The 25,905-nt window shown below is 49.4% G+C and overlaps 1 protein-coding gene across 4 annotated transcripts in view; it reads left to right on the top strand.

The window, feature by feature from the left end:
- TMCO4 (transmembrane and coiled-coil domains 4) overlaps positions 1–25,905 on the top strand; it is a 77,123-nt gene that overhangs the window by 8,476 nt on the left and 42,742 nt on the right. For 3 of the 4 annotated variants that reach the window (XM_080658180.1, XM_080658181.1, XM_080658183.1), the window contains exons 3-9: positions 1,525–1,617; positions 4,147–4,324; positions 11,981–12,155; positions 12,914–12,941; positions 18,521–18,653; positions 25,263–25,360; positions 25,603–25,746. In XM_080658180.1, coding sequence (XP_080514306.1) covers positions 4,155–4,324; positions 11,981–12,155; positions 12,914–12,941; positions 18,521–18,653; positions 25,263–25,360; positions 25,603–25,746 — 748 coding nt within the window. In that variant the 5' untranslated portion in view covers positions 1,525–1,617; positions 4,147–4,154. The remainder of the gene's footprint in view (positions 1–1,524; positions 1,618–4,146; positions 4,325–11,980; positions 12,156–12,913; positions 12,942–18,520; positions 18,654–25,262; positions 25,361–25,602; positions 25,747–25,905) is intronic. The other variant, XM_080658182.1, reaches the window with a different exon arrangement.

Here is a 25,905-nt window from a genome sequence, read left to right as displayed (position 1 = left end):
CATGAAACATTATTTAAAAACATAACTGGAGCCGAAACCGGTTTGGCTCAGTGGATAGAGCGTCGGCCTGCGGACTCAAGGGTCCCGGGTTCGATTCCGGTCAAGGGCATGTACCTTGGTTGCGGGCACATCCCCAGTGGGAGGTGTGCAGGAGGCAGCTGATCGATGTTTCTCTCTCATCGATGTTTCTAGCTCTCTATCCCTCTCCCTTCCTCTCTGTAAAATATCAATAAAATATATTTTTTAAAAAAACATAACTGGATTTGTATCATATAGACAGTGGCATGCTATTCACCACCTCTCTGAAAAATAAAATCCCTCATTTGTAACAATTGCCAATTTCTGTGGTGTAAATACTCCCGTCGTGACCCATTTCAAGGCACTAGCATCACTTCTCACCAGCCAGTATGAGCTTGTAGCAGCACACCATATTCTAATTTAAAATCGCGTCTATTTTCTTCTGATTTTAAAATCAGTACATACTCATGATTAAAAATTCATAAAGCAGAAACGTAAAAGGAACATTTAAAATAATCCACAATCAATCCTTCCCCCTGCTTAGAGACAGCCACTGTCACTATCCCGATGCAAGTCCTAACAGTCCCCTCGCTATATATAGAGACATAAAATAATTTTAATTTTCTCCTAAGTGCAAAAGTAGTACATATATATGGCAGGAAGTTGGGGCATCCAGAAAAGTCTCTGGCATCTCAACTTGGAAATAATTTTGGAGGATATTCTCCCAGCCATTTTTCTTCTCTGCACTTTTTAAGATGGTTGGACTCGTAGCTTGATTCTCTGAGTTTGTAAGGCGTGGTACAGGCACATTCCCAGGCCCCATAGAAGGTGAACATCCAGGGGAAGGGTGTTATCACTGATAACTTACTAAAAACCCTCCGGAGGCTTAAAGAGGCAGAAAATAATATTCTAGTTCCTTGGAATTAAAACAGGCCATTAGGATGAAGTTCAGGTTATTTGAAGCTTTGGGGAACCCTGGGTTTGGGGTTCTGGGACATCCCTGGGTAATTTCAGATACTTGGCCCTTGTTCCATCTCTGTCCTTCATCTGGTGCTCCATGGGAGGGTAAGAATAAGAGAGAAATAACCAGAAAAATCTAGCTCTTGCTTAAGCCCCCCAAACTAGTTCATTTATCCATCCATCCATCCATCCATCCATCCGTTCATTCATTCACGTAGCAGGCATTTTCTGATCACTCAGTCTATGGCAGGTAAGGGTTGGGCATGGGAATGGAAAGGATCCGGTGCCTGCCCTCTACTGCCAGGCTAACCAAGGAGTTAGTGCAGCCACCACAGCTCAGGGTACGAGGAGTTAGAGCAGACAGTTCCAGCAAAGTCCAGGGCTGCCTGCAACCCTACTGAGAAAGGGGTCCCAGGTAGAGGGACCTGGGGGGCAAAGGCCCAGAGGAAAGTAGTAGCGAGACTTCCTGAGCCTGGGGAACCCACAGGCCTCCAGACTCCACACCCTGTGGACCCACAAGCTGGTTTTTCCGGTTTGCTCCTCCAGGACCATTTGCATATTTCCCGGAAGAACCATCCAGAAGCTGACAGCTGTTTTGAGACCTTGAGGGGAGACCCACAGTTGTTTCTTGAAATCTGGGTAAATATTATTTAAGGTTTCTTTCCCTTCAGAACCCTCATCATTGTTTTAAATGGTCTTTTTGTAAATGTTCTGAGTTTACACATTGTTGTCTGCCCCACTGGAATACAGCTCCGTGATGGAGGGTTGTTGTCTGTCTGTCTTAGTCACCGCTGTGTCCCCAGCATGCAGGACAGTCCTGGCATATAGTAGGGCGATACGTGTTTATTAAATTAACTAACTGGTTAATTCTGGGAGGTGGTGAATTTTTATTTTTAGTTTACTTAGACCTTAAGAAAAGGTCTTTCAAATTCTATAGAGACACTCCACTGCTTTTTATTTTTTAACTTTTTATTTTAAAATAATTATAGACTAGAGGCAATTATAAAAAATAGTACGGGGAGGTCCTGCATATCCTCACAGCTCCCCGCATGGCCGTGCCTTACAGTTCAGTCTGACTCCTTCGCTGGGAGAACTTGGTCGGTCATGGTGTGGCTCCGGCAGCATTCCCTCCAACCTCATCTATCCCTCCACACCCACTCGTTCAAACCCTGGCTGCACTGAGCATCTTCATGGTTCTTAAAAAGCATTTCCTCCCTTCTACCCTCTGCCCAGAACATGTTCTTCCCCCCACCCCACCCCTGTCTGACATCACCTTCTCCAGGAAGCCAGTTCTACATTCCAGGCCCCTTCTTTTTACCCCTCTATCGGTGTTTCCTTCTTCACAGCATTTAGTCTGCTGGTTTGTCATCGTCTGTTTACTTGTCTGTCTCTTCTCCTGTCCTGTTTCTTCACCTGGATTCCTCCCCCACCCATCTGCAGGGCTGTCCCCTTTGCTTCCCGCAGCCTCTGCTGGAATGGCACCTGTCATCTGCATACCACAGTCACTTCCCTCCTGCCCATCACTGCATATCCCCTCACTGCCTTGTTGTACCCCGCCCCCATGATCGCTTCCTGACCAAATGTTTACTGATTCATTTGGCTGACTGTGAAGGGCATGGATCCTATAAACAGACCACTCACATGCAAATCTTGATTCCACCACTTACTAGCTTTGTAATCTTGGGCAAGTTATTTAAATTATTATTATCATTCTGTATTGGTGTATTATTGCCTGTGTCCCACCAGAACATAAGCCCCTTAAGAGTAGAGAATTTGTCAGTTTTGTCCCCTGATCTGCCCCAAGGCCCAGAACAGGACATCATATATCATATATCCTTCTTCATTCATCCAGCAAGTAGTTAATTGAATGCCTGTAATATTCAGGGCCTGCTCCTGGGGTACACCCATGAAGAAATAACCAGGGGCCTGCTTTGAGAAGCAGATACTCTGTTTGTATTCATAAGTAAATACGTATGCAGACAGAATAGTTTAAAAATATATTATTTAAGATAGAACTAAGTATTATAAAAGTAGACAGGATGCTGGGAGAGAGGGACAGAAGTACTTTAGCAGGAAGACATTCAGGCTGAGGCCAGAAGGATGTCAAGGTCAGGGGAGGAGTGTCCCAGGCAGGGGGAATGGCAATGGAAGGAGACCAGTGTGGGTGTTGGAAGAGCAGAAAGAGCCAGTGTGGGTGTAGTGTAGTGAACCAGCCGGGTGTGGGGGCATGAGAAGTTTAGAGGCAGGTGGGGCCTCTCACACAGGGTGTTGCAGGCCATCCGAAGGGGATTGGTACTCATCCTGGTGCCTGGGAAGCCTTTGGAGGCTTTTAAGCAGGCGAGTGACAGGACTGGTGTATATGAAAAAAAGGCCACTTGCGCCACTGTGGGGAGGATGGATTACAGGGCTTCAGGAGTGTATTTGTTGAATGAATGAATGTATTTGGCCTGAGCTGAGCTTTCGTGCACTAAGTCCGGGGCGGGGGGGTGTTATGGTTGTTCATATATAAAATCATACAATAATTATTAAATAATAATCCAAAATAAACTCTGAGTTTCGAGTACTCACAACTATAAACCTACTTTTGCCCCCTGTGTATCCCCCTCTCCCTTGTGGTTAGAAGTAGGCCAGCTCATGCTTCTCTGATTAGAAGGTTGTTTATTCTTTTTTAAAAATATGTTTTTATTGATTTTAGAGAAAGAGGGACAGGGAGAGAGAGAGAGAGGAACATCTTTGAGAGAGAAACGTTGATCAGCTGTCTCCTGCAAGCCCCCTGATGGGGATCAAGCCCACAACCTGGACATGCGTCCTGACCAGCAATCCAACCACTGACCTCTTGGTTCATGGGTCAACGCTCAATCAACTGAATCACACCAGCCGGGCAAGGTTGTTTAACCTTGAACTAAAAACCAATGTGGGTCTCCCTGGAGATCAGCCCAATAAAATGCCGTCTTGGGTAATAAGCACAATTACCCGCAGCCTCTAAGTTGAAAATATCTCCTACTAGTGTTTGGTAGGTCCTTTCACTTTCTTAAGGATGATGAAGTTCTTAATTTCAAGGAAGGCTGATTTATCAACCTTTTCTATCAGGGTTGGGAATTTTTGTGTCCCGTTAAGTAACCTTTGCCTCCCCCGGATGCATTGCTCACTGGGATTTTTTTCCTGCAGGACTGGAAATGGCCACATGGGACAGACCCAGCCCCAGGCTGCATCAGGAGGCTGGGCCAGCTGTGGAGGGGGACCTCCATCTGCCCACGGGCCGGGAGTTGTCTGAGGCCAACCGCTTTGCCTATGCCGCCCTCTGTGGCATATCCCTGTCCCAGCTATTTCCAGAACCTGAGCAAAGGTGAGTGCTTTTGTCTCACAGAGGGAAGGTCATGCTTCCTCAGAGGCACCAAGCAGCCCACAAGGTATTGTGGGGCCCTAAAAAAGGGGGGGAGTCATTGTTCTTGCCTTTAAGGACCTCACAGCCTGATAGGGGAATATGACATCTCATTCCGCACTCACTCACTCATACCTTCACCAAGCATTTTCTGAGCACCTACTGTGTACATTTGAAGTACAGGGAAGGTATAGATGAACAAGGCAGACAGAATCCCTGCCCTCAGGTATGACACAGCTTAATAGGGGAATGAGATATTTATTTATTCATTCATGTGACATGCACTTATTGAACTCCTACTGTGTGCTGTGTGTACCACAAGACCTGTTCAAGCATGTCAAACTCAAAGGCTAACACGGGCCAAATAAACAAGGTTTAAGTTTATGTGGGCCGCAAAAAAAGCAAAAGCTTCAATTTTCATAGAAACGTAGGTTTATTTCGATAGAGACATGCTGAATACAAAGGGCTGAAATATATGAATAATCACTAACATAAAATATAGAACATTTTAATAAAAATTAATATATTTTCTTGAACATTAACTTACCAGACACTGAATAACTGCACAAATTAATAAGCGTAACACAAATAAACCTATTTGTTTTGTTCTCCAAAAGCGAAATATTTCCTGTTGTGCACACCAAGCAAGTCAGTACAAGACTAAAGATGTGGCAGTCGGTTGCTAAAATATCCGCTGCTAGTATTAGTGGAGAGGAATGTTGCGCCTGCTCATAGGTGCATAAGGGAATGAATGCAACACGATTATAATCAGTCATTAGCGAACGTTGTAGTTCGTTATTAATAATTATGTATAACAGTATATTGTAAAAATTAAGTTATGAAGTTTTTCTTAAAACGTTTCTTACATACCGTTATATTGGCTGGGCCGCAAAAATATTCTTTGTGGGCCGCGAGTTTGACATGCTTGCTGTAGATAAAACAAACAAGAGCAAGGCCTGGCTCCTGCCCTCCAGGTACTTACAATTAAGGGGAGGGTACACACATGACTGATTATAATAGCGGACAGATGGGGTGTCATGGGAGCAAAAGAGTGACAGTTTGAATCACAGTGTTAATATCTGCCTTTGTCAATATCTAACACGTGCATGAAATGTATGTTTAAAATTCTAATAGCAGACTTGTTAAAAACTCAGGCTTTGGCCTTGAAGGGCTTCAAGGATTCTATGGGGAAAGGGTTTAGAAGCAGGAGGAGGACAGTGAGGAGGCTGATGGAGTCATCGGGGAAACCAGGACAGTGACCGAGAAGTGGAGGGATTCTAAATGTATAACAGTTAGCACTGATTCAAACCTAACTGTTAGGTCTGACAGAATGGGCTAATAATACTCACCCTTGCAGGGTGATTACAAGAATTAAATGATTGAAGAAAGGAGGTCAAAAGGTACAGACTTGCCCTGGCCGGTTTGGCTCAGTGGATAGAGCATCAGCCTGGGGACTGAAGGGTCCCGGGTTCGATTCCGGTCGGGGGCATTGCCTTGGTTGTGGGCACATCCCCAGTATGGAGTGTGCAGGAGGCAGCTGATTGATGCTTCTCTCTCGTTGATGTTTCTAGCTCTCTATCCCTCTCCCTTCCTCTCTGTAAAAAATCAATAAAATATATTTTAAAAAAAAAAAGGTACAGACTTTTGTACAAGATAAGTAAGTGCTAAGAATGTAATGTACAGCATGACTATGTTAACACTGATGTATGATACACAGGAAAGTTGTTAAAAGAGTCGATCCTAAGAGTTCTCATCAAAAGGAAAACACTTGTTCTTTTTATGCTTTCTCTTTTTATTGTATTTATATGAGGTGCTGCAAGCTAACTAAAGCTATTGTGGTAATCATTTCACAATATATGTACGTTAAACCATTATGCTGTAACCCTTAAACTTACACAGTGACATGTACACACACACACACACACACACACACCCACACACACACTGAGTGGCCAGATTATTATGATCTCTGAATGCATAATAATCTGGCCACTCAGAGAGTGTGTGTGTGTGTGTGTATATATATATATATATATATATATATATATGAGACCCGGTGCATGAATTCGTGCATGGGTGGGGTCCGGCCAGCCTGGCCAGGGGGAGGGGACATGGGTGGTTGGCTGGCTTGCCTGCTGGTCGAACTCCTGGTTGAGGGGACAATTTGCATATTAGCCTTTTATTATATAGGATATACACTGAGTGGCCAGATTATTATGCGTTCAGAGATCATAATAATCTGGCCACTCAGTGTGTGTGTGTGTGTGTGTGTGTGTGTGTGTGTGTATAAAATGGAGGGGGCGGATTAGATGAGATAATGTAGCACAGTGCCGGCACATAGTAGGTGTTCAATAAATGTACTGGTTACTTGCTAACTCTGGGACTTACTGTATTTGCCCCAGTTCCCTCATCTGTAAAGTGGAGACAATAGGGAACTTACTCCTACCAGTCAGGGTATTTGGAGCTGCAGGTAACAGGGCACTGCACTGACGGAGATTTAGAATAGATTTTTCCCTCCTCACTTAGTAGGAAATCAAAAGGCTTGATTCAGGGCCTCAGAAAGCCTGTGGGTTGGCCTCTCTGCATTCTCTTGGCCCTCCCTCCTGATCACAACATGGCTGCTGCCGCTCCACACGTGGCCTCCTCCCAGGAAAAGGCTCAAGGCACAAAGGAGGCGGGCAGGGATTCCCCTCAAGGCTCTCTCATCAGGGAGGAAATCGTTCCCAGAATATGCCAAGAAGGCTTCCGGCTAGATCCAGTCACTTGCCTGGGCCTCACCTGCAAGGCGGGGGGGCTGGGGAAAAATCAAGGCACTTGCCATTCCTAACCTCCACATGAGAGGTGGGTTCTGCTGGCCAGGAAGGTGGGTTCTGCTGGGGAGTTATGGCCTCAGAGAAGCAGCATCGTCAGAGAGGGTGCTCGTGAGGAGGGAATGTGTGGGTGGCCCCACAGAGCCTGGCGCCGAGCTACTGCCCAACAAACATTGGGTATTGTCATCATTAATAATGGAATCACATCCTCTATCTGGAGATTAGACTATATCTCGTTGGATATTCTGTTCCCAAGCAAGCCGGAGTCCTATCTCCTGCAAGGGCCCGACCCTCCCCTGCTCCTGCCTGTGCCACATCTGGGAAGCCTCCATCTTTCCAGAAGCTTCCTCTGGCCTGATCATCCCCTGCCTGATAAGCTGATGCATAGATGGGGAAGAGCTCTGTGTACTTTGTTCACATAAGCAAATATTTATGAGCCTAGACAGTGTGCCAGGCCTGTGCTGGGTACTGCCTCGGAGAGCACATAGGAAAGTGGGTTATTGTCTGGGGTCTCCCCCCACACCCCCTCCCCCCCATGAGTTCTAAGCACATGGGGCTGGAAGCATTTGCCTTGGGGCACTCCTTCCTGAAAGTTTCTGATTTTGTTTCTTTCCACTTGGCTGATCTTGGTTTTCCTGGGCCCAAAACGCGGTTTAAAGACAGCCTCAATCTTCTTATAGCTGTTGGCTTCAATAATCTTAGGAAAACACTCTGTGGCCGTTTTTGTCCACATGGGGTATAAAAGCAAGCCTTTAAAATACTTCTTACCGTGCTATAAATGTCACAGACGCTGTTTTCTACGATTAATCCTACTCACTAAACACGGAGATACGAATGAGTAGAGCAGGTCAACAAACGTTGCCTGCAGAGGACATGGAATTTTAGCTTGCAGGCCATGTGGTCTCGGCCCCAGTCCCTCGGCTTTGCTGTTGCAGCCTAAAAGCAGCCGGACACAGTCGGTAAAGGAACGGGTATGACCCACTGTGTCCCAATAAAACTTAACCTACGGGAACGGGCTGCAGGCCAGATGTGGCCGCCTGGTGGTGTGCGGGCCCCTGGGGACTAGGAGGACCTCTGGACTCAAGTTCAGGCTCCCTGGACCCCAGGTGAAGCTCTGCCCTTCCCATCAGTGGCGCCCTTGATAAGGCATTTAATCTCCGCGGCCCAGGGCCGCCCCTTTGAGGTTCGGTGAGGATGAAAGGGAATGTTGGATGCACCTGCTCAGCCAGTGCCCGGCACAGGGTGAGGCCCAGGTCTGTAATCGCTGGAGAGGGCAGTCCCTGCAGTATGTGAGCATGGCCTCTGGAGCCAGACCGTTGTGGCCTTGAACCCTGGAGCTGTCCCATAACCCTTCCGGGCCTGGGGGTCCTTATATCTAGAATGGGGGTGAAAGCAGTGCCTCCCTCCCTCATGGGGATTGGTGGGAAGTAAACAGGCCTAAAGCACTTAGCACAGGAACTGAGGGATCATTGCTCTGTGATTGTCATTGCTGCTATTGATTTTCTTGTGTCTCAATGAGACCACCCACCACTTTAGACAGTTCCCGAGGCCCTGCCCATCTAAAATGCTGTTATTTGATATACTAGAGACCCGGCACACGAAATTTGTGTGTGTGGGGGGGTGTCCCTCAGCCCGCCTGTGCCCTCTCGCAATCCGGGAACCCTGGGGTAGGGTCCCTAAGCATGGCCGGAGATCAGGGCCTATCGGGGCTTACTTTCCCCCAGCTGCTGGCAGCTGGCCCCGCCCCTGCCTCTGCCACTGCTTACCATCTGTGCAGAGCTGCCTCCCCACCCCCACCACCGGGTGGGCAACAGCCATGGGGTGCGATCGTTTGGCTGGCCTGGGCCTCCCTCTGCGGGGCAATCGCTGGCCGCCCCGTACACCTGCCATCGCTGATCGGAGGCCTGGGCCTCCCTCTGTGGGGCGATCGTGGGGCGATGGCGGGGTGGGGGGGGGGCAACCAATTGCATCACACCTGCCTTGGCTGTCCTGGCGCCAATGCTTGTCATAACGTGGGTGTCCGGAAGGTCATCCTGATGGCCGTTCTGCTGTTCAGTTGTTCAGTCAATTTGTATATTCACTTTTATTATTATAGATTGTTGTACTGCCACTTTACATATATATTTATTAATTCCGTTGCTCATTTAAAGAAACACATATAGAGTGCCTTATATGTGCCAGGTATTAGTCCAAACACACGACAGATGTTAGTTAATCCTTTTAACAACCCTATGAAATAGGTTTCATCATTATCACCTCTGTTTTACAGACAAAGAAACTGAGGCACAGAGAGGTTAAGTAGCTTGTCCAAGGTCACACAGCTAGTGGCAGAGCTGGGATGTGAACCAGGGTTCATGCTCTTAACTTGCCTCCACTCTTGTTAGGAGATGCTTCTCTGCATCCAAGACTTTCTCCGTGGACACAGGGCCACGCTGCTGCCCTCAGCCCTGTGCCCTTTCTGCAGATAAGGTTACCCCTAAGTTCTGTTCAGTTCACAGAGTCATCCCTTGGCCCCCGTACCCACCCACATACCATCCCGGGTAACCCCAGTAATTGCAGCGAGTTCCATCATAGTAATTGTAATAGCAGTAGCTAACACTTATTGAGGGTTATCGGGTGCCAGGCGCTGTTACCATGACATTTAATCTTTCCAACCAACCTACGAGGTATGTCTGTTACCATCTGCATTTTACAGCAGAGAAAAATGAAGAAAAGACACGAAAGGGACTCCCCCAGGGGGCCTTCAAGCCTGACTCTGCACCCTGTTCTCCACTGCCTCCCTTGGCCGGCTTACAAATAAAAGTAATGCCGCTAGCTAACGTAAGCTGAACAGCTACTCCATACCAAGCCCTCCTCTGGATGTTGTGTATGTGTCATCTCACTTAACCTCAAACAACCTTATGAAGTTGATATCTCTCTCTCTCTCTCTCTCTCTCTCTCTCTCTCTCTCTCTCTCTCTCTCTCTTTTAGCATGTTTTTACTGATTTTAGAGAGGAAGGAAGAGGAGAAGAGAGAGAAAAAACATCGATCAGCTGCTTCCTGCACGTCCCCTACTGGGGATTGAGCCCCACATCTGGGTATCTATGTGCCCTGACCAGGAATTGAACCAGCAACCTTTTGTTGCACAGAAAGACACCCAGCCAGCTGAGCCCCACTGGCCAGGGCTGGAATGGATCTCTTAAACCCATTTCAGATAAGGAAACTGAGGCACGGAGAAGTCAAGTTACTTTCACAAGGTGCTGCATCGCCCCGATGCCCCTTTAAGAATGAAAGACTGTCCCCCAGCCACTGAGAGGACTGCCAGCACCGCCCGGGCCTGTCGCAGCGGAAGCGAGACCCCTTGCCCGAGGTTCTTTCCCCTTCCTGGGGCAGCCTGTATCCGATGACTGGCGGATGTGGCAGTATGAGGCCCAGCCCTCCGCCCCACACCGCAGCCCTGAAGGGTCCCTCATCTTCAGAACTCCCTGCAGGGTTGCCTGAAGCTTCCGTAGAGGCTGCCTGGCAACTCCACTGCTCCCCCGCCCTCTCCTGCATCCTCCCTGACCTCCCAAGGCACTGATCCCAAGAGGATCCAAATACTGTAATCACTTCAGAGCTGCCTCCTGGGGACCTGGACTGTAATAGTGGGGGACCAGCATTGGAACCTGAGCATTTCAGCGCTCCTGCCAGGGGCCTGGCCTGCAGTAATCTCTGCACTCGGCTTCGGCCGCCCCAGCTCTAAGGACTGGGATGGGTGGGCTGCCTGGGATCCATGGGGCTGGGACCAGGTGGTGCAAGCAGGAAGCCTTCTGACATTTCCCCGCCACCAGGGAGCTCTGCTTGTCCCGAGGAGGCCTGATTGCACCCGATCTGGCCAGAACTAGGGGTGTAGAATCCAGTACAGGGGGAGCCCCAGGACAGTGGAGTCGAGGCAGGCTGGGCTGCTGGGTTTAGGGATAGGCCTGACTCTGGGCTGGTGTGATCACCTCCTAACTAACGCCCCTGCTCCGCATCTCCTGCCCACCCACCGCTGTTCACCGTTCTCGCTGCCATGAGTGGAAACTTTGAGTCAAAGCCGGATGTACCCCAAAATGCCATGTGCTTCCTGCAGCCGTGTCTCAGCTCCGAGGGCTCCTTCTCCCCTAGAGCAATCCAGCCATCCTCCATGCAGGGACTCCTGTGGGACTCAACTCCAGTGCCTGCTGTGGAGAGAGGCCACGGGGGCAGTGGGCATGGGGAGGACAGACTCGTCCGCTGTGCTTTATCTGCTTCTGAGTGGCCGACTTTTCCTGAGAAAGTGCATCCTGGGTGGTCCCCAACAGCAGCAAGTCTCCTTCTGTGGGAAGCCTTTCCTAGTCACTGCTCCTCACCTCCCCGGGCCTGTCTGGGGCTCCCTCTCTGGGCTCACCAGGGCTCGATTCCTGGCCCTCTCCTCGCAGACCACACGCCACTGGGATGAGTTCGTTATTTCCCTGTGTCGCCGCACTGTGAGCTTCTCATCAGAGGCTGCATCTCGCTCATCTCTGGTTCCTCGGCCCCAGCACAGCCCCGGCGCAGGCCGGGCCCAGGGCACATGATCAGAAACGGCTAGCCAGCCTTGTTCCTGTGGTTTATCAGCCTCTTTGGTCAAAGGTCTGGTGGGGGGAGAAGCTAGAATCCCGCCACCTGAAATGAGGTTTTGGTCCTCTGTATCCCGTGGACCGCAGGCACCATGGTTGTTTTGGATGTGCTGGCCATTCGCATCATGAACGTGACTCATCTAAGCTTCCCAATGGCCTTGTGAAGTGCAAGCCGGGAAGCTTTCGGGTCTTGAGTCGTGTCTGTCTTTCAGCTCCTTCTGCATAGAGTTTGTGACGGGCCTGGCGAAGTGGCTGGAGCTGTCCGAAGCCGTCCTGCCAACCATGACTGCTTTTGCCAGTGGCCTGGGAGGCGAAGGAGCTGACATGTTTGCTCAGATTTTAACGAACGACCCCATCTTGAAGGACGACCCGTTGGTGATCACCCAGGTACACACACCACCCAGGTGGCGGCTGCCAGGGGAACCAGAACAAATGGTTTCTCTAAGTCGGGCTGAAAACTGCTTCTAGTGGGGTGAGGGAGTTGGAAGATAAAATATTTCATCAGAATATCGTATGATGATGATGATGATGATAGCTATGTTAAGTGATCATTATTGAATATCTGCTATTGATTTCATGTATTACTTAAATAGTGCTTAGTATGTGCTAGTACCTCTACAAATATTAACTCACTTAATTCTCAAAGCAACTGGATGAGGTTGGTAGTGTGAGCATTCCCATTTTGTAGATGAGAAAACTGAGGTACAGGGAGATTAAGGAACTTGTTGTTCAAGGTCATGCCGCTGCCAAGTGGCTGAGCCTGGATTTGAACCTTGGCACTCTGACTGCAGAGCCCCGGCTCCTGCTGCCAAGCGGTGGTGCTTTTGATCAGAAGCAGCAGCTTTGCTGTGTGCCCTTGGGCGTGTCCCTCAGCGGCTGTGTGTGCAGGTAAAGCAGGCAGCCGGTGACATGGGCTATTGATGGATCAACCGAGCAGGTTTAAACAGCCCTTCCTCTCCTTCATTTCACTCCCTGAAATGCTCACACATCCGTTTGCTTGCTTGTTTGTCTGGCTCACCACGTGAGGATAAGGCAGAGATAGCGTCTGTCTTGTTCTCCCACTTAGTAAGCGTCGATACATAGGTGTCAAAGGAGCAGGCTGATTACATATCAACTTATTGCCAATTTCTGTTACTTTTCCCCAGGACCTGCTGAGCTTCTCACTCAAGGATGGTGAGTTGACTTTCTACGCTCTGTAAATTGTGGGTGCTCTTCACCCGGTAAAGCCAGTGATGGACTGCCACCTGTGGCCTGGTTCCCTGCGGTCATTTTGGTACAAGGAAGGAAAGGGAACCCCATTCAGTCGGGGAGCCAGGAGCACTTCATTCGTGCCAAGCACTTATGTGGCACTTCTTAGCGGTTATTTCATGTATTCCTCGCAATGCCTGTGCTTTTACCTTCTAAGTAGTTCTTGAATCCGGCCCTGTGTTCATCTACACCCACCACCCTGGTCTGAGCCACCACCAGCCCCTCCTGGATGACAGCAGGGGTCTCCTCGCAGGTCTTCCTGCCATCACTCTGGCCAGCATTTTGGCCTCCACCCTGCAGCTCAGATGATCTTCCTGCACGTTGACAATGCTACCTCCTGGCTCCTACCCACGGCTACTCCTACTGCCTCCTGGTGGGCTGGCCCTCCCCCTCCTCATCTCTGACCACGCACGCCCTCCCCGCTTCCCACGCCGCCTCCCTGAGTGCATCCTGCTCCTGTTACCACGGGTCTTTGCACGCGCTCCTGCCCTGGCTGGAGAATGTCCCGCTCCGCTTGCCCAGGTGCTCTCTCCCTCTCCCTCATCCCTCCGCTCCGTCATCACTTCCCAGGGAAAGCCCCTGGCACGCCTCGGTATGATGTCAGCCAAGGTTGCCGTTGAACACCCGGCTGCACGCTACTTTGCTTGGTACCTGGCTTGCCCTCGGACCGTAAGCTCCATGGGGGCAGAGCCATGCCCGGTTTTCTTCACCACATACTTCCAGCTCCTGCACGTAGTAAACACTCAGCAAACACCTGTAGAATGAATTAATGGGATGGATCCTAGTGTTCTGTTTTATGGATGAGGATGTTGGCTCAGAGCGGTTAAGCAATTTACCCACGCTTGCTCATAAGTGGCAGGTCAGGATTTCACTACATTCGTTTCCTAGGGCTGTCGTAACCAAGTACCTTAGATGGGGGGCTTAAAGCAACAGAAATTTATTCTCCCACAGTTCTGGAGGCCAAAGGTGTGAAAGCAAGGTGTCAGCCGGGTCCTGCTCTCTCTGAAGGCGTATACGAGAATCCTTCATGCCTTTAGCTGCTGACAGCTCCAGGTGCTCCTTGGCTGTGGCTGCATCTCCTTGGCTTGTGGCTGCATCACTGCAGTCTCTGCCTCCATCCTCCAGGGCTTCCTCCTCCTCCTTCCTTTCCTCTCCTCGGCATGCCTCTCATAAGGACATTGTGCAAGGTGACTTTACCTTGAGATCTTTAACTTAATTACAGTAATCCGCCCCCCTCATCTGCAGTTTCACTTTCCATGGTTTCAGTTACCCGTGGTCTACCACAGTTCGAAAATATTAAATGGAAAATTCCAAAAATAAGCCATTCATAGCTTTAAATTGCACCCCATTCTGAGTAGTGTGATGAACTCTTGAAGTCCTGCTCCGTCCGGCCTGAGATATGAATCATCCCCTTGTCCAGCATATCTGTGCCATATGTGCCACCCTCCCGTTAGTCACAGGATAGCCATCTCAGTTATCACATCATTTATCAGAGAGAGAGACCACCGTCACATAACTTTTATTGCAGTATATTGTTATAATTGTCCTATTTTCTTATTAGTCATTGTTTCTCTCGTACTGTGCCTAATGTATAAATTAATTAAACTTCCTCACAGGTCTGTATGTAAAGGAAAAAAACGTGGCATATATAGAGTTCTGTACCAACCACAGTTTGGCATCCACTGGGGGTCTGGAACAGTGTCATAGTTGGGCCATCTATTCAAGTCCCTCCCCACAAACTCCATGAGGGCAGGGTCTTGTCTGGATTGCAAATCATCGCATCTCAGCATCTATAGCACTTTTGGGCGTACGGTTGGCAATTAGTACTGGATGGATTGATGGATGGATGGATGGATGGATGGATGGATGGACGAATGGACAGATGAAAGGATAAATGGATAGGATGATGGATATATGAATGCATGCATACATGGATGGATGGGGGATGGATGGATGGAAGGACGGGTAGGATGGACAGATGGCCTTTCTTCATGGGACGAGCTTACGCACTAGCAGGGTTCAGTCTCCGCTGCAGACATGGATGAGGTGGGCACACAGTGGAGGAGGCGGCTCTCTCTGGATTTCCCTCGGGTGTGAGGCGAGGTAATTAGTCGTGAAATCAGCCCAGGAGATCAACATGAAAAGCTGCGTTTCTCGGAACTTCCTGGAAGGTTGACCTTTACGGACAGTATGAGGATCTGAGTCACAGAATGATGCCATTTGGGCAGCTGGATGGAATTTTGGGGGAGTGCTAATCATTTTTTTCTCCTCATCCTGTAACAACCCACAAAGCTCTGAGCACACACAACTGAAACAATACGTCTTTTGTGTGTTGAAGGTTAACCTGAATGTGAGCTAACTCTGAACCGGGCTTTTGGCCCTTGGCACTGTGGCCGTTCGGGGCTGGGTCCTTCTCTGTGGTGGGGCCCTCCTGTGCAGTGTAGGATGTTTAGCTGCATCCCCAGCCTCCAGTCACTAGATGCCAGAAGCACTTCCTGAGTGCTGACAACCAGAAATGTCTCCATACATTGTCACATGTTCTCGAGGTCGGGGTTGGCGGGGGCGGGGGGGGGGGTGCAGCAAACACAGCCCTGGTCAAGAGCTAATGCTCTAGGACCCCAAATTTGGCCATCTCAGGTGGGGCTGCTTTATTTGTAGTCGGCAACCTTTACAAGGTATTCTAGTTGCTCTTCTAGGTCCCGAACATAGCTTGTGAGGTATTGCATAGTATCTAATCCTCAGATCAACTGTTCAGGCAGGACCTGTTATGCCCACTGGCAAGAGAAGAGAGCCTACTCAGCAGGTTAAGTAGCCCAGGACTACCTTTCAAACGTTCAAAATGCCAGTTAAGGCAAAGCCGGTCTCCTTGTGAACTCTGCATGGGTGCCCTGGAGACTTAAACTGCATCGTGGTTTTTGCCCTCTGAACTCTGAAGCCAAAGATAGCATCAACTCTAGGCCAAGGGACCTGCAGAGGTGCACGCTGCATGGGACGGAGCAATCCCTACCGCAAACTTGGCTCTACTCTCTGGCTTGGTCTTTATTACTGGATCGCAAGCCCTGCCTCCCTGATGAATCAGAAGGGTTAGAGATATTGGTCTTCGGTTGTGGTGAAATACAAACATTGTCACCTGGTTGCTGGGTTCTCCATCAGCATCCTAGAGCGTCATACAACTTGTTACCAGCATTAGCACTGGCTGGACCATCCATTCAGCAAATAGGAACTGAGCACCCAGTGCATGTGCCAGGTCCTCTGCTGGGCCCTGGGAGTAATTTTAACCATAGCTGATACTCACTGAGTGCCTGTCAGCCCTGAGCTCAGTGTCTTATGCTAATTTTGTCAACCCCTCAGCAGCTCTGGGATGTCAGCTCCAAATCCAGCAGCCTGGCCACCAAGATCCTTGCAGTGACCCTTACACGAGGCTGCCACCCTAGAGCCCCGTGCCTGAGAATACCTTGGGAGATTACCTGTGCCCCTGGCAGCCTGTTCCACTGCAGCCTTAACGAATGGAATAAAAATTAGTCACTGATTATAATTGCCACCAATTAAGCCACCTTGGCCAAGGCTTGGTTAATTTCCACAGCTCGGTTATCACCTGGTGCAGTAGTCTCTGATCCTAGGAAGGCACAGAGAGCTCCTTTGTTTGGAGCTTTAATTGACCCAGTGACCCCAAGATACAACGTGCAGTTGTCTGTTTCCCAGCACGTAGACAGTTCCACCTCGAGGGAGGCAGCCAAGGGCGGCTGGGCAAATGCTGCCAGACCATAGCTCGCTCTGAGGACCCTAGTTCAAGGAAGGTTCAAGGAAACCTCAAACTTCAGGACCTGAGGCTGCATCTTGTCGAAGGCTAGCCACTGCTACTTTAGTAAAATATTACTAGAGGCCCGATGCATGAAAATTCATGCACTGGAGGGGGCGTCCCTCAGCCCAGCCTGCCCCCTCTCACAGTCTGGGAGCCCTCAGGTGGGAGGCGACCTGGTGATCAGGGGAAGGCGATGCCCACATCATACCTCTACTGCTGCCACTGCCGGCAGCACAAGCCTTGGCCGGCCCTGGTTACCTGAGCCTCTGATGGCCCTGGGCAGCTGGGCAGCTGCTATCCGAGGCTTGCCTGCGCCTCAGGCTGGCCCTGGGCAGCTGTGGGGCTGAGGGGACTGGGGACTCCAGAGGCAGGCGCACTGAGCGGCCGGACCTACCTGGGGGCAGGCCCGGCCGTGCCGCATCCCTGCCCACCCCAGCAGGGCTGAGGGGACTGGGCACCGCCATCTTGTGGCTGTGGGCACCACCATCTTTGAGGGTGTGGCAGTCAATTATCATATTCCCTCCTTATTGGCTGTGGGTGCTGCCATCTTTGTGAGGGTGTGACGGTCAATTAGCATATTCCCTCTTTATTAGATAGGGTTGCCCAGCATCGCAGACACCCAGCAAAGGAGACAATTCTGTAACATTCATTGGGGCTGGTCATAGAACAGGTGTCCTATCCTCAAAACTTGGTGATGTGCATTTTAGACAGTGCACATCATCACACAGCCTATACGAAGGTGGGTGCAGAGTAGCTGGATACTAGGTCCTTGTGACTTCCCCTCTTTGTCAAAAAGATCCAATGTGGAAGCCTGTCTTAGTACTGGACTTCCTGGGCCAAGGGGGATGCATATCTTTTTCCCATTTTTTTAAATGGTGGTAAAATACATGTAACATAAAATTTAGCACCTTACCTATTTTTAAGTGTACAGTTTAGTGATATTAGGTTCATTCACATTATGAACTATCACCACCATCCCTCTTCATCTTGCAAAACTGGAACTCTGTCTCCATTAAACAATAGCTCCTCATTCCCCACTTTTCAACGCCCCTCCTCCCCAGTAGCCACCATTCTACTTTCTGGCCCTATGATTTGGCGGGGGGGGGGGGGTGGGGGGAGATGCACATTTTTAAAGTTTTTGATATAAATACTATCAGACTGCACACTCGCCAGGCTAGCATGGCTCAGTGGTTGAGCGTCGACCTATGAACCAGGAAGTCACTTCAATTCCCTGTCAGGACACAGGTTGTCAGGACTCAATCCCTGGTGTGGGGCATGTGGGAGGCAGCCAATCAATGATTCTCTCTCATCATTGATGTTTCTCTCTCTCCCTCGCTCTTTCTCTCTGAAATCAATAAAAATATATATTAAATAAATTAATAAATAAATAAATAAATAAATATTGTCAGACTACACACTCCCACCTTAGCACCGTGTTCATCGCCTCCTTAACAGCTTTGGGTTTTAAAAAAAATGACCTTTGCTAATTTGGTGAAAAAGTACTACCTTGCTTTTGATTAATATTTTTAATAGTTGCACATATTCCATCCAGGAAGCTGTGCTGTTGTTTAATTGACTGGTTCTCACGGGTTGCGTGTTTAGGATGTTTCCAGGGTTTGGGTTTTATCAGTTACTCTGCTGTTAACATCTCTGTTCTTAAAGGCAAACTGACTCCCTGCCCGTGTTGTTTCTCTCTTTCGAGGGCGATATGATGCTCGGGCCCGGGTCCTCATTTGCCACGTGACCTCCCTCCTCCGCCTGCCCTTGGGGGAGCTGGATCTCCTTGAAGAGACATTCCTTGAGAGCCTGAAGGAAACCAAAGAGGAGGAATCCGAGTAAGCGAGCCCTGAGACCGGCCCCATCTGCCAGGAATCCAGAACTGCCACTTGAGTGCACTTTTCAGATAAAAATCCCCTCTTTCCCTTAAGAGACAGCACACAGAGAGTCCCGAGGCAGCCAGACTGGCTGTGTGGCCTTAGCAAGTCACTTCCCCGCTCTGGGCCCCAGTCCTCATTTCTAGGAAAAGGAGATTGAAGGGTAATTGCTAAGGGCTTGTGACTTTAACATTCTGTGGTCCCAATACCCGGTGTCACATCAGGTTCTTGTCCGTGGGCCGGAGTGGCCTGGGTTCAAATCCTACCTCTGACCTCCATCCGCCTTTTTGACCTTGGGCAGGTGCCCTCCCTTCTCTAAAATACAATATTCTTATCTGTAAAATGGGAATAAGGATAGCGTCCTCCCAGGGTGGCTGTGAAAAATGAATGTGACCATATTATAAGGTGCTCAGCCCAGGGCTGGCATGAACTAGTGGTCAGGATGTGAGTCCTTCCCTTTCCCGCTGCCCACGTGCCCCGGGACCTACCAGCTGTGGACTGGCTGTGCTATCTATGCATCGTCGGGAGTGTGTAGAGGGAAATTATCCAGGCAACTTGGCCAGAGCTCAGCTCTTTGCTAAACACACAGAATCTAATCCCAGAGCAATCAATCGATCCAGTCACAGCCTAATTGCGGGCTCCGTGCACCAGGCACGTCTCCCAGCCTGGGGTTCTGTTCGGCCCCGGTGACTGTCTGAGCAGCCAGGTCGTGCCAGCTCAGCCCAGCTGGGAATTTAGCTCTGAAGCCAGGTTCATACCTGGAGCCACCCTCCTGCCAGGGTTTGGAGGGCAAAGGGAGAGGTGGTTTGCTTGAGAAAGGCGGAAGCTTGGTGTGTTTTAAAAAACTGACAACAGGCTCGCTTCGACTCCCAGAGCTGTGTTAGGAAAGAACCAGGTCAGTGGCCACCATCACGAGGGCTGCTCAGCGTCTGGAAATGTATTGGACATTTGTAGTGTCTTCGGTGCCTTGAAATGAAGGAAACTCTCAGCTGTCGTTTGCAAAGCTTATTGTCAGAAGCAAACATATTACCCAGAGGATTTGCTCTGATGATACCGGTAGTCAGATCAGGGAATGTGTAGAAACAGAAGAAGTTCTAACACAGCCCAGCTCTGCCACTTACCAGCTGTGTGACCTTGGACAAGTTAGTTCACTTCTCTGGGCCTCCGTTTCCTCACCTGCAAAATGGGGATAATAATAGCACCCTGCGTCCTAACCGGTTTGGCTCAGTGGATAGAGCGTCGTCCTGTGGACTCAAGGGTCCCAGGTTCGATTCTGGTCAAGGGCATGTACCTTGGTTGCAGGCACATCCCCAGTAGGGAGTGTGCAGGAGGCAGCTGATCGATGTTTCTCTCTCTCATCGATGTTTCTAACTCTCTCTCCCTCTCCCTTCCTCTCTGTAAAAATCAATAAAATATATTTAAAAAAATAAAAATAAAAATAAAATAAAAAAAATAATAGCACCCTGCTCAGAGGGTTCTCATGGGCTCCGATGAGTTCATACATGTAAAGTGCTTCAGATAGGCCTTGGAAGAGCAACTGGCTGATCAATCTCATTATTTGCTATAGTATCTGTTATCGTGGCTGTTATTACTATGTATGAACCCTTCCCTCAGAAAAATACTCCGCGTGTGGAATTTTTTAATTCAATGTTAGGGACTTTGGAGACGTCTCGGGTTCTGTCTGTGGTCTCTGGAAGGACCTGAGGCCCAGGAAAAGCATAGCAAGTGTTCAGCCTGGTTCTTGGTTTGGTTCTGCTACCCGGTCTCTGTGGGGGCCTGGGCATGCTGCTTTCCCTCTCCGGGCACCAGTACCAGTTTCTTCACCGATACAAGCAGAGGATCGGATTGTGTGTAGGTTTCTTTTAACTCTAAGGTTTTGTGTTTCTGCAAGGTGAGCTTATCACTCGGCACCCCAAGGTGATCCTTTGCAGCTGGGGTTCAGGGTGTGACGTACCTCCTTTCTGTACTTGGGTCCCTGTCTGAGTCCTTAAGCCATTCAAGTTTCCCCCATTTCTTCGATGATTTCGCTCCTTTGTGCCTCGGTTTCTTCATCTCAGACTTGGGGATAATGGTAGTATCTCCATCATTAGACAGTTAAGAGGATTCAATTAATGAACACATATCAAAAGCTTGGAACAGTGCCTGGCCCATAGTCAGTCTCAGTGAACGTTCGGTGAAGTCCTGCTGGAGGTTGACACTGGTCACATCATCAGAACATTGTCAACATCTAATTTTCTAACGAGTGTTTACTAGATGTAGGCACACGGGGTCTCCTCATTGGGTGTTCCTAACCGTCTCCAGAGGGTTTCATAGGGGAAGAAACAGGAAGTTAGAAGAGGGACCTTACTTGCCCAAGGTCACCCAGTGGTCAGGGCATCATCTGATTCAACCACCTATCCAGTCTGCACGTCACTGCCGCATCCCTCAAAGCATGGTTACCTCCTTAATTCTGAAGAAAGCAGTAAAGATAGTTCTTTTATGGAGCTTTCTGAGCTTTTACTAGGAAGTGTCTCTAGATATCCCAGAGATAAGCTCTCCTTCCCCATTAACTGGAGAAGTGACTAAAACAAAGAAGAGGGTGGGGTGAGGATGACTGCGCAAGGAGCGCCCTCCCAGGGAGATAAGCTGGCAGGGATGGGCAGGGTGACCTCTTGCTCTTGACTAAGCATCTGTGGCTTCAGCCTGGGGTTTAGCCCAGATCTGTGTTTAAATGCCCGCCTCTGTCTTTGGAAGGCTGACATGGAACTCCAACTCAGGGTCCTCTCTGGCATTCCAGAACCTGAGTGTGGCCAGGGACTAGGATGGCGGAGATTGCCATGGTACCTAACCAACAGGCCAAGTCAATAACAGGAACAGAGCTTCGTTTGAATTGGGATTTGTGCGAGGAGTTCTCACTTCCAACTATAGGACAGACACATTGTCAATGTCACTCAGAGTGAATGTCCCCTGCTTTCCATGTTGACATTCAGACAAAGGAAGTAATAGCAGGAATAAAACGCTGGGATAATTAGTGATGACTGGCAAAGCTCTTCGTGTTACGTACAAAACAGTTATGCAGGACGTTCAGGTGCTTATATAAATAAGGAAGTAGATTGGCAGTTCAGGTGAATGCCAAGAGAGAGTGCCTGAGGAGGGGAAATGCTGCATTCTTTTTGATTCAGCAAATGTTTATAAACATTTCAATAATAATACAAAGCAGAATGCTAGAGATTAATGGTCCATCTAATCTTGGCAAAATGGATTTGATACACTAGCATTCATACCTTTAGATACAACAGCCTCAAGAACTATTTTTACTTTTTAGTTATTTTCTTCCCTCGAAGCTATGAGTCTCCCCCTCCATAAGCTCAGCTAAACATGATGATTAGTGTCATAGATGTGCAGATGTCACTGCAGGAACCATCTAGAAGCAGACGGGGCTGACAGATGTCAAGGGCACCAGCTAAAAAATGTGACTGTGTTCTTAAAAACAAATCTGTAGTAATCATTAAAATGTTATAACATTCCAGATTTGTTCTAAAACCCCAGAATTTTATTCTTTTTAAAAGAATTTTATTTATTTAAGTTACTGTTTACATTCAATATGATTTTGTATTAGTTTCAAGAGTATAGCATAGTCTTTAGATAATCATATAAATTACCACATGTTTCCCCCAATATTTCTAGTACGTACCTGGTACCATACATAGGTATTGCAACCAGAATTTCATTCTTTTTTTTTTTAAGATATTTTTATTGATTTCATTTCAAAGAGGAAGAGAGAGGAATAGATAGAAATATCAATGCTGAGAGAGAATCATTGATCAGCTGCTTCCTGCACACCCTCTACTGGGGACAAAGAACGCAACTAGGGTATATGCCCTGACTGGGAATTGAATCGTGACCTCCTGGTTCATAAGTCAATGTCCTGGTTCATAGGTCAATGCTCAACCACTGATCCACACTGGTCGGGCCAGAATTTCATTCTCGATGGTGATTGGCCTATGCTATGTCCCGTGCCCTTCTGATTTTCATAGATGTGGACAGCGAATAGGGGGATAGATCGCTACAGCAAGAGGTTCAGGGTCAATCCTGGTCAGAATGACTCAGTTCTGTTCAAGAGACATTTTCTGAGCACCCTCCAGGGCCTAGCCCAGGGCCGGCTGCTGAGGGTGGAAAGCAGGAAAGACTCAGCCTGGGCCCTGAAGGTCTGGCCCTGCGGTTCTCAAACTAGGAAACTAGGTCCCTGGAGAGCTGGTTATAGGTAGTTACCGCACCCTCACGCCCAGAGCTTCTGGCCCAGGAAAGCTGTGCTTTTAATGGCTACCCTCTGGGGATTCTGATGCAGTTGATCCAGAGCTCATCCTCTGAAAATTGATGGTCTAGAAGTACAGGCTAAGACCACCAGACAGATGACAACATGCCAGGGTTGAATGTGGACTATTGCCCAGAGCTCTCACCATACCCCTGGGAATTAAGTATTGTTATTATCCCCCCTTGTTGGGCATGTGTCCTGATTAAGAATCAAACCGGGACCTCCTGGTTAATGGGTCAGTGCTCAACCACCACGCCACACTGACCGGGCAGGACAGACTATTTCTCACCATCTTGTGCAGTTCATGAGGGAAGAGATGGGAAGGAAACAGATATTGGTCCAGATTGCTGATCCCTGGCACCCAGAAGGGCCCCCAGGTTGTCCACTCTTAGTCAGTGTGTTGATTGAATGAATGAAGAAGGAATGGATTAAATCTTTACAAACCAACTACCTTAAGAGGTAGGAGTTATTGTCCCCATTTTACATAAGAGGAAACTGAGGCTCGGGAAGACGCAAGAGCTACCATTTGTCAGCACTCGCCATGTGCCATGGTGCCACATGGTTGACAGACTTCCTCTTCACCAGTCCCACAGCCCCTCGAGGGGAGATCTTAGCCCTGACTTTGTAACATGGGGACAATAGTGACACGGCTTCAAGGATAAGATAAACCACATGAAACATAAAGCATGGCAGCTAGCATGCAGGAATTCCACAATCAATATTAACCACTAGAGGTCCGGTGCACGAAATTTGTGCACAGGGTGGGGTGTGTCCCTCAGCCCAGCCTGCACCCTCTCCAATCTGGGACCCCTCGAGGGATGTTCAGATGTCCGACTGCCCATTTAGGCCTGATCCCAGGGGCAGTCAGACATCCCTCTCACAATCCAGGACTGCTGGCTCCCAACCGCTTGCCTGTCTGCCTGCCTGATTGCCCCTAACCGCTTCTGCCTGCCAGCCTGATCACTCCCTAACCTCTCCCCTGCCAGCCTGACCAATGCCTAACTGCTCCCCTGCCAGCCTCATTGCCCCTAACTGCCTTCTCCTGCTGGCCTGGTCACCCCTAACTGCCCTCCCCTGCAGGCTTGGTTGTCCCCAACTGCCCTCCCCTGCCAGCCTGCCCCCCCCAACTGTCCTCCCCTGCAGGCCTGGTCCCCCCCAACTGCCTTCCCCTGCAGGCCTGGGTCCCCCCCAACTGCCCTCCCCTGCCAGCCCAGTCACCCCTAACTGCCATTGCCTGCAGGCCTGGTTCCCCCAGCTGCCCTCCCCTGCAGGCCTGGGTCCCCCCCCTCAACTGTCCTCCCCTGCAGGCCTGGTCCCCCCCACCTGCCCTCCCCTGCCAGCCCGATCACTCCTAACTGCCCTCCCCTGCTGTCCTGATTGCCCACAGCCCTCCCCTGCAGGCCATCTTGTGTGCACATGGGGGCAGCCATCTTTGACCACATGGGGGCAGCCATTTGTGTGTTGGAGTGACCATCAATTTACATATTACTCTTTTATTAGATAGGATTCCTCTTTTATCATCATCATCTGCTATCGCTCTACACGTTGAATTGTGCCAACTCCAACTTCAGTTCAGAATTCGTGCCCCTAATGACCTCTTGGTCCTACTCCTTAGTGTCCCAAAGCACTGAGGACCACGTGTCCGTCAGGAAAACAGGGCTGAGTGACACTCTGAGCACTCATGTTGGCTATTCTTAGGATTCAACTGACCCAAATCACTCTAAATGCTTCCCTCCTGCTACATCTTATAGCTTTTACATTTCCAGTCTGAACGATTCTAGCTATTGTCCCACAGCCAAAGTCTCCAGAGCAGACATGTTTCTAACCCATCTTTGAAATGATTATTCTGAAAGAAATTGGTTTCCAAATATCCCAGAAGGAGGCGTGCTCAGATGTCAAGGGGAAGGGAAGGAAGGAGGGAGGCGAGGGAGTCTGATTCTATCTGGTACACGTCTGGGTCCATCTGTTAAAAGATATTTTTGTGCTTCTTTTACTGTTATTGTTATTTTTTTTTGTCTTTCCATCATTCAAATTGCAACCCTGTTAGGATGGATCCTTTGGGTAAGTAGTGCATCCCACACACTGGGATTCCCCAGCTGGGTTTTAGAATGTTTTCAGCTTTTTTAAAAGCATCGATGGGCCCAGGGTGACCTTGGTACCTTGCTCTGAATGACAGAGTACCCAGCATTGATCCCAGCTTGGGGGTTGGTGAGGCGGAGGGGTCTCAAGGGGTTCCAGGCACAACCGACCCTAAGGACCAACGTCTTCTCCCTCAGAACGGCCGAGGCATCCAGGAAGAAGAAAGAAAACCGGAGGAAATGGAAGCGCTATCTCCTGATAGGCCTGGCGACCGTCGGAGGTGGGACAGTGATCGGTAAGGCCAGCTCAAGCTGAAGCGGTGGCACATGGATCAGTGCAGTGCAGAGTGACAGATGATGTCAGGCTGGGAGTGAAGAGGAGATCAGCTGGCAGGTGTCCCCAGGCACATAATAGGTGCTCCATCAGCAGTGTGTTCATAGTGTGCCTCTGTGGAAGGCAGTGGGTAGCTGATGGGAGAATAACCCAGTAGGCCACATCCTCACTCCACCTTTACCCTACTTTATGCTTTCTTTGCAGGAGTGACCGGGGGTCTGGCTGCCCCTCTTATTGCCGCCGGGGCTGCGACGATCATTGGCAGTGCTGGGGCAGCGGCTCTGGGCTCAGTGGCTGGCATAGCTGTCATGACGTCGCTGTTTGGTGCAGCTGGAGCTAGTCTGACAGGTAAGGTTCCAGAGGAGGGGGCAGTGAAGAGGGTGGCCTGGCTCCTAAAGGACCCACCCAGATTCTCCCCCATGATGGCTCCCCGGGAGATGGAGGAGGAGCACACGGCTTTTCTCATGCTGGGTCCCAGCCCTGCCGGAACTAGCAGCAGGCTTCACA

Source organism: Plecotus auritus (assembly GCF_963455305.1).
Source record: "Plecotus auritus genome assembly, chromosome: 2".
Lineage (NCBI taxonomy): Eukaryota > Metazoa > Chordata > Mammalia > Chiroptera > Vespertilionidae > Plecotus > Plecotus auritus.
Note: the sequence above shows the minus strand (reverse complement) of the source record. Positions and strands in the feature narration are given on the sequence as shown.